Source organism: Palaemon carinicauda, unplaced genomic scaffold (genome assembly GCF_036898095.1).
Source record: "Palaemon carinicauda isolate YSFRI2023 unplaced genomic scaffold, ASM3689809v2 scaffold1, whole genome shotgun sequence".
Classification (NCBI taxonomy): Eukaryota; Metazoa; Arthropoda; class Malacostraca; order Decapoda; family Palaemonidae; genus Palaemon; species Palaemon carinicauda.
The window spans coordinates 1,335,001-1,344,407 of record NW_027168481.1 but is presented as its reverse complement, the minus strand read 5'-3'; the positions used below and the strand labels follow the sequence as shown (position 1 = coordinate 1,344,407).

At 34.5% G+C, this 9,407-nt stretch overlaps 1 protein-coding gene across 1 annotated transcript in view; it reads left to right on the top strand.

Annotated features, from left to right (window-relative positions):
- Positions 1 to 4,453: 4,453 nt before the first annotated feature.
- LOC137635194 (uncharacterized) overlaps positions 4,454 to 9,407 on the top strand; it is a 31,006-nt gene continuing 26,052 nt past the window's right edge. Inside the window, exon 1 of the mRNA XM_068367655.1 lies at positions 4,454 to 5,171. Within this exon, the coding sequence (XP_068223756.1) occupies positions 4,454 to 5,171 (718 nt within the window). The remainder of the gene's footprint in view (positions 5,172 to 9,407) is intronic.

Below are 9,407 nucleotides of genomic sequence, written 5' to 3'. Positions count from 1 at the left end.
AAGGAATCTTAGGAGCCTTAAAGTACTGGATGTTTGTCCAGGATAAATCACTTTATTGGTAGGTTTATGATGATAAAAGAAGGATATTTAAAAGGACAGGAAGATGTTAAAAGGAAATATAACTACCAATATTTTGTTTCAGTTGTCAGGCAGGAGACCTAGAAATAGGAAGAATTAAAATAGAACAAGAGAAACCAAAGGTTAATAGGAATGATGTAGATGAATTACTCCCAAAAATACGAATCATATAACAGGATGGCATATTGCTTAAAGGAATACATACAAGGAATAGGGAGAAATACTTGTTCATGAATAGAAATTCCTGACATACTAACAAAATACTAACAAAAACTCATGCTCAAGTTAGTAGGACATCCAGTAATCAAAGACTGCATTTGATGATGAATTAATTTTTGACCTAAGATAGATGTTTGAGATTGTAAAATTAAAGCCTACATATAAGAAGTATAAAGGTCATATAAGGGTAAGAATCCTTTAGAAATTACGATTGCATTTTCTCAATCCCATAGTGGTGATACCAATGGATTACCAGGGACTCTGTTCCCAGAACTTGACAAATGATAAAAACATACTGGTCTACATAGAATTTGATTTAACAAAGAAATGGTTGATGAGTCTGTAACAGAATAATTTGAGACCAGGATAAGTAATTAGACATTTGTGTCTATAGATATTCTCTTGAGCAAAGCTCCCGAAGTTACTAGAGATTAATGAAAACTGTGCAATATTTTTCTTGTAGTAAGAAGGGTGAATTAAGCCATGATAAGTCAAGTTCAAATAGAGAAAGGGGGGCAAATAAAATAATGGCAAGGGGTTGAGGATGTCCTGCGAACTATATATAGACCAACATAGAAGACTAATAACAATTACTTAAAGTGAACGAATTTACTTTGAAATAACTCGGTATATGGGAAACATTTTTTTTTGTTAGGTAGATTTAAGAAAGACTACCAAACTCCTTGGGAAATGAAATAAAAAAAATATCTGGGCACTCAAACAAATATTGAGGGTAACAAATGAGTGAAATCTTTTAATTATGTAAAGTGTGTTATCCTAGAATTTGAATATGTATTCCGTAATCAACAAAGAAGGTCCAAATCATAAATGTCTCCAAACAATTAATTAAGGGACCACAGAGAATATTGAGTTGCAAACTAAGATGAAAAGTTTTTGATAAAGTTATGGGTAATGAAGACAGGTGAAATATGAACCCATAGGTGATTGAATATTTACAAATGTATTGATTTTGTTTGCAAGTTTGAATAAATAATGATGCCATTAGAGCAAAAGAATTATTACTGCATTTTATAGGCGATGCATTGATTGATATTTTTTTTGGTGTAACACGTGTAACAATGATAAACATGCATGTATACAATGAATTTTATTATGTTTTGATGATGATTAAGTTAACTTAAATAATTATGAAGAAAGAAAGATTTAAGTGATTAAAAGATAAGATGTGCACCAATAATGAACTTTGAAGTTGAATGTCTCAAAGGGATATTTTAGACCCATAATAATTATGCAGGTAATAGTGAACAATTAAGTACATATGATGAATTACAATAATTAAACCTTTCATTTTGAAGTTAACAAAAAAGAGTGTGTGTGGAAACACACGAATTGATTTTTATGCCTGTGTAGTAGATGAATCCTTGAAGAAAGGATAAATAAGGTGTTTTAATTGAGACAGTCTGCAATTAATTTCTTTAAAGAAAAGTTTTAACATTGAAATGTAAGTTCCTGTCACTTGAATTTTATGAATACCCTTCTGAGTGCAATATATATATAGTTGAGAATTGAAGTTCTTGAGATGAAAATAATACGCAGACAAGGTGCAAATAAGATTCAAATTTATAAACATGATTTTGTTATGTATTGAATATGTTTCTTTATTATGAAATGATTATGATGTTTGATGATTTAAGACATTGATATATTTGAATTTTTGATTTTGCTCATTATTTTTATGAAGAAGGTGAGAAATATTTCTTTTGTTGCCATTAATTAACAATGATTTATCATGATAATATTGATGAGTAAATAAGGTACCATAATGATGTTTTACAAATGTTTATTGATACTGATTACAAATGAGTAATACTCTTGATGAGTTATAATGTGCATGACACATAATTATTTTGTTGCAGAAATATTTTGATTGATTTGAATTGATGTTATGTATGTTTGAACATTTATTTTCTGCCATTTATTGCATTGCATTGAAGAAATGATTTTTGTGTTTACATCAATAAGACCAAGATTTTAAGGTCATAGGTAATGGAAAATATGAATTGAATAGAAGTTAAAGGTGAAGGCATTTCCTAATTGATTGCACAGTTGAACACAGAAGACATTACTAATTTTGCCTTACGTACCCAGTGAATTGAGGGTTAAATATTTCATTATCAAGAATTAAGAAATATAATATGTTTCAATATTGTGTTGAATTATTTGAAGGGAACAGGAAGTTTTTCCTAAACCTATATTGATGATAAACTTATGCAATTGCATTATTTTAAAAATGATTGATGATGATTTTCTTTTGATGAAGATGATTTTGATTTATTGCACTAAGGTGCATATTATTTTGATGATGATTTTGATTTATTGCATTGAAATGCATATTATTTGATGATGATGATTTTGATTTAGTGCATTGAAATGCATGTTATTTGATGATGATGATTTTGATTTATTGCATTGAAATGCATATTATTTGATGTTGATGTTTTTGATTTATTGTGTTGAAATGTATTTCTTTTGGTGATGATGAATTATTGATGAATTATTTTTGGGTAAACCATGAAATGAGTTAATAAGATGTGAATTCCACAGGAATTCAGGTATGTGACCGAGTGGTGTCAGGTAAAGGAAAATATTTCATACTGAATAAGGTGATATGTGTATTTGATCAAGTATTTTATGAGTTTTATTCGTTAGTTAAACGATAGAGAGACATTGAAATAAAGAAAGAGAGAGAGAGAGAGACGAGAAAAAAGAAGTTGAAGCGAGAGGGTAGTTGAGAGGCACTGTTTGTGAAAAGTGCTGACATAAGCGATAAATTGGCCAAAACAACGCAGATGGAATGCGCGTCGGTTACCTTGCCGAGAAATCGGAAGTGACATATGTATGACGTTACCATTACGTCAGAAGAAGGGACCAATAGAACACAAGAAGAGTCACATGACGTGACACAATTACAACGCCCTTGTTCTGGGATACTTAAGCAACAAGCGCATCGAGGAACCAGCTCTTCCATACAAGTAACCGCGAATATCGGTTGTCCCTTCTCCCTCTCCCCCCGTCATGGGGGAGGCCTTACCTCTGGTGCACAAAATGGGCTGCACTAATGAAACGTCAAGTTAACAACAAGATATTTACAAAGACGGACAACGAAGGGACCGAATTCCCTAACTGCCAACAAATTACTTTTCAACAGGGAAGTACGAGATTATCTTCGATGAAGGAGAAATTACCAAGAAGCGTGTCCATGAGAAGACACAGCTATGAAGAAGCGATCCCCAAACCGCATAAATAGAAGTCAAGTGTTTCGCATCCCGAATGCTGAAGTGTAGCAGAAGTCTACGGTTGCAGCCTCCAATCTTCAAGAATATATATTGTTCCAGTCTGTATTTAAACCCATGTAGAAGATTACTGTAAAGCTAATGTACATCAAAGTTCCAGAAGTAAAGTTAAGGAACTATACAGCATTTTACCATCACCCACTTTCCTGAGGGTCTAGAATTAAATAATATTTTTGCACTGAAAGGATTGAAGAGATACATTTATTTAATTAAAATAATATTAAAGTGGTGCTTAATGAAAGAAAAAGAAAATGCCCAACTAAGCATCACATATATACATATATATATATACATATATATATATATATATATATATATATATATATATACACACATATATACTGTGTATATATATATATATATATATATATATATATATATATATATATTATATATATATATATATATATATATATATATTATATATATATATATATATATATATATATATATAGATATATATGTATGTGTGTATATGTATATATAAATATATATGTATATATATATATATATATATATATATATATATATATATATATATACACACACACACATATATATATATATATATATATATGTATATACATGTATATGTATATATACATATACACACACACACACACATATATATATATATATATATATATATATATATATATATATATAAAATTTGATAAGTTGAAGAAAATAGCAGACAAATTAAGAGCGAGCTAAGAAATCAGTGGTCTTCCTAAAAAAACAAAGGAAAAATAGAATTTGTGTCTACATCTGTGAATCGTTTTGAAGACTATTTGAAGACTTTTTGAAGACTTATTTCGCATTTTGGAGACTGGAGACAGAGAATGTATTTTTTTAAAAATAAGGTAGATACAGCAACTGTATATTGTTGGCTCGGCGGAGCTGCCCGCTTCCCGCTTCCCGCCAGCCTGGGAGGTCCTTCCCCCCCTCCCGGCAGCCAGGGCGGGCCTTCCCCTTTCCCGTCAGCCCGGGCGGGCCTCCACCCTTCCGCCAGTCCGGGCGGCCCTTCCCCCCTCCTGCCAGCCCAGGCGGGCCTCCCCCCCTCCCGCCAGCCCAGGCGGGCCTCCCCCCTCCTGCCAGCCTGGGCGGCCCTCCTCCTCTCCCGCCAGCCCGGGCGGGTCTCGCCCCCTCCCGAACAGGCCAACCCCTCCCCCCTCGCCAGCCCGGGCGGGCCTCCCCACCTCCCGCCAGCCCGGGCGGGCCTCCCCCCTCTTGTCAGCCCGGGCGGGTCTCCCCCCCCTCCCGCCAGCCTGGGCAGGACTCCCCCCTCCCACAAGCCCGTGCGGGCCTCCCCCCCTCCCGCCAGCCCGGGCGGGCCTCCCCCCCCTCCCGCCAGCCAGGTTGGGCCTTACCCACTCCCGCCAGCCCAGGCGGGCCTCCCACCTTCCCGCCAGCCCGTGCGGGCTTCCCCCCTCCCGCCAGTCTGGGAGGGTCTCCACCCCTCCTGCCAGCCCGGGCGGGCCTCCCCCCCTTCCTGCCAGCCCGGGCAACTTCCTCCCCTCTCGCCAGCCCGGGCGGGCCTCCCCTCTCCCTCCAGCCCGGGCGGGCCTCCCCCCCTCCCCCCAGCCAGGGCGGGCCTCCTCCCTCCCGCCAGCCCGGCGGGCCTCCCCCTCGCTCCCGCCAGCCTGGGGGGCCTCCCCCCATCCCGCCATTTTTGTTTCTCTATTTTATTCTTTATCCTTTGTGGTCCTTTCTTAATTTATCAAACATTCTCATTATTTTTAAAATGAATGGCCTTCCCCTCCGGTGCTCGTCTTAGACCGTCAATATTAGTTCCTAGATTCTCACTATCTCTCCAAAAAAGAAATCTCTCCTGCGCGGCAGCATGAAACACCTTCCCTGGACCATTCCAACCTGGAACTATTTGATATTTTTGTGAAGCCAAGACAAGGTATTCATTAGCTGGATTAAAAAATAGGTCATTTGGAGTACTATATTCCATTTCCTTTACTCTTCGATATTACAATCTCCATAGAAAAAACTTGCATCGTGAAGCATGCTTCAATGAATGAGTAGTGTCACTCAAGATTTTCTTTTATACAATTTATGTCTCATTCTTTTATCACTATTCCAGTTAACGAAAATATCTTGTTTGATTAAAAAAAAAAAGGGGGAAAATCTTTCTACAGAGCACTTCAGAAATATGGAGGACTACAAAATATAATGATCTAATTATATCGAGTCAGAAAAAACCCAGACATGAAATGACGTGCCTGAGGCCTTTGTCTTACAGTATACCAGAAGGAGATATATCAGTTGTTATGTGTGCAGTCTATTGAGATCTAAATTCACGAGAGTAGCACTATCTGCATATGTAAAAAGTTTGCTTTCTAGGCCAACCACATTAAAAAGAATAAGATAATATGGCAGTGACGGAAATTGGGCGTTAATCAGCAGGCTAGAGCTACCTCAAACATATTCCCCAATTCTACAACAGGCATAATATATATATATATATATATATATATATATATATATATATATATATATGTATGTATATATATATATATATATATATATATACACATATATGTGTGTGTGTAATTCCAATTTTCTCTCCTAGACCAGGGTTCGGTTCCCCGGCAGACCAGAAGGTATTATCTCCGAGTTGATTCCCCCTTGGTTTTCTGATCCCGAGGTATAGAGAGAATACAGTTTTGAGGGTGTGTAATACATACTTATAAATTTATCATTATATACAAACAAACACACACACACACACACACATATATATATATATATATATATATATATATATATATATATATATATGTGTGTGTGTGTGTGTGTATGTGCGTATGTGCGTGTGTAAATATCCCAAAAGCTAACACGTGATAAGCATAAAATAATTAAGTATTATAGCCCCGAAAGGAGAAAAGAAATCACAAACTCGGTTCTCCTTCTGTGACTATGATATATATATATATATATATATATATATATATATATATATATATATATATATATATATACATATATATAAATATATATATATATATATATATATATATATATATATATATATATATATATATATATATATATACACACGTATGTATATATATATATATATATATATATATACACGTACAATAAAAAGTGAGACATAGTTGAAGGACGTCAATAAGTAAAATATGATAAAAACAAAAAACTAAAATTTTTTGAACAGTAGAGAAATGATAGAAAAACATAGTCAGCTAACTAGCATTGTCAAACAATCAAACAACCCAAAGCCAAAATTTTTACTTGAACGCAAACTGGTCATAAACACAAAAAAAGGGTAAACACAAATTATATATTTCTGAATTGTTGAACAATATTGATCATGAGGAAATTATCTAATTTTTATAAACCAGCACTAATATTAAAAACACAATCCGACTTTATCTTTATAATACTTGATTCTATAATATTTCTCTTCACAATATCTTTACAAAATAGCAGCTCTTTAGAGTTCTTCCAGTCTATCAAATGTTTATATTCATTCATGTGAACGAATAGTGCGTTAGACATATTACCAACTCGAACGCAGTATTTATGTTGATTTATCCTTGTTGCCAGCATTTTACCACTTTGCCCAATATATTTCAAATTACACCCACTACATGGAATTTCATATATGCAGTCTACACTATTACACGGAGAGTTCTTTATCAAAATACACTTTATAGTAGAAGAATTTCTAAAAACAACATTAACCTTAAAACATCTTAAAATTTTTGGTAGACAGAGAAAACTATCATTATACGGTAAAACTAATAAATTATCATGATTAAAAGATGTTACATTGTCAATTACATAATAAGTTTTTTTGGCTTTTTGTAATGCTACGTCAACTAAGTATCTTGGGTACTTCAATTTAAAGGCAATTTCGTATATTCTTAAAAACTCATCATCTAAAAATTCTGGGCAACAAACTCTGAGAGCTCTCAAAAACATTAAGGAAAAAACAGAGAGTTTTACTTTAATATGGTGATTAGAATAAAAGTGAATGTAAGATGATACATTGGTGGGTTTTCTAAAAACACTAAACTTAAATCTATTATTATGTCTATGAACATTTACGTCTAAAAAGGGCAGAACAGAATTTCTTTCTTCCTCAATTGTAAAATTAATAGAGGGAACCAGTGAGTTTAGTCTAAGTAAAAAAACAGATACATCTTCATTTAAAGGCCATATACAAAAAATGTCATCAACATAGCGAAATCACAAAACTCTTCCCGGCAAAATATTCACTAAAAGCTTCTTCTCAAAAAATTCCATATAAATATTACTTAAAAGAGGTGATAAAGGGTTACCCATTGCCATTCCAAATTTTTGCTCATAAAAATTCCCATTAAAAGTAAATTTACAATCTTTGATGCACAGTTTAATCAATTCTAACATAGTATTACATGGCAGAGAAAATTCATAATTAGGCAACTCTTCGGTTAAAAAATCTAGTAAATCATCAACTGGAACTTTAGTAAAAAGTGATGTTACGTCAAAACTTATCATTTTAAATTCAAAATCAATATTGTAACTTCTTAAACGATTAAGGAAATCAACATTATTTTTCACAGAGAAGCCAGAATTGTTTCCTAACAAGGGGGATAACTCTTTAACTAGCCATTTTGATAGGTTATACACCGATGACCCCACAGAACTAATTATGGGTCGAACTGGATTATTAGGCTTATATGTTTTGATTAACCCGTATATATAAGGCAACGATGCACACACTATGCACACACTATGTTGATAAAATGTTAGAAATTTTTAAGTGACGAAGAAACTTATCCCAATCTTAATTTTAACCCACTTGAAAAGGTCAATAGTAATTTTAATAAGAAAATAAAAACATTATTACGAGGAAAAGATGGATTGATTAAAAGATTTTGTACTGTGTGTGCATCGTTGCCTTATATGTACGGGTTAATCAAAACACATAAGCCTAATAATCCACATATATATATATATATATATATATATATATATATATATATATATACATATATATATGTATGTGTGTATATGTATATATAAATATATATATATATATATATATATATATATATATATATATATATATATATATATATATATGTGTGTGTGTATATGTATATATAAATATATATGTATGTATATATATATATATATATATATATATATATATATATACATATACATGTATATGTACAGTATATATACATATACACACACACACACACACACACACATATATATATATATATATATATATATATATATATATATATATATATATAAAATTTGATAACTTGAAGAAAATAGCTGACAATTTAAGAGCTAAGAAATCAGTGGTCTTCATACAAAAGCAAAGGAAAAATAGAATTTGTGTCTACACCTCCATCTGAGAAGCGTTTTGAAGACTATTTGAAGACTTTTTGAAGACTTATTTTGGATTTTGGAGACTGGAGACAAAGAATGTATTTTTTTAAAAATAAGCTAGATACAGCAACTGTATATTGTTGGCTCGGTGGGGCTGCCCGCTTCCCGCCAGTCTGGGAGGTCCTCCCCCCCTCCCGCCAGCCCGGGCGGTCCTCACCCCCTCCCGGCAGCCCGGGTGGGCCTCCCCACTCCCCCCAGCCAGGTCGGGCCCTCCCCCATCCCTCCAGCCCGGGCAGGCCTCCCCACTCCCCCCAGCCAGGTCGGGCCCTCCCCCCTCCCGCCAGCCCGGGCTGGCCTTCCCCTCGCTCCCACCAGCCTTGGGCCCCCCCCCCCTCCCGCCATTTTTGTTCCCCTATTTCCTTCTTTATC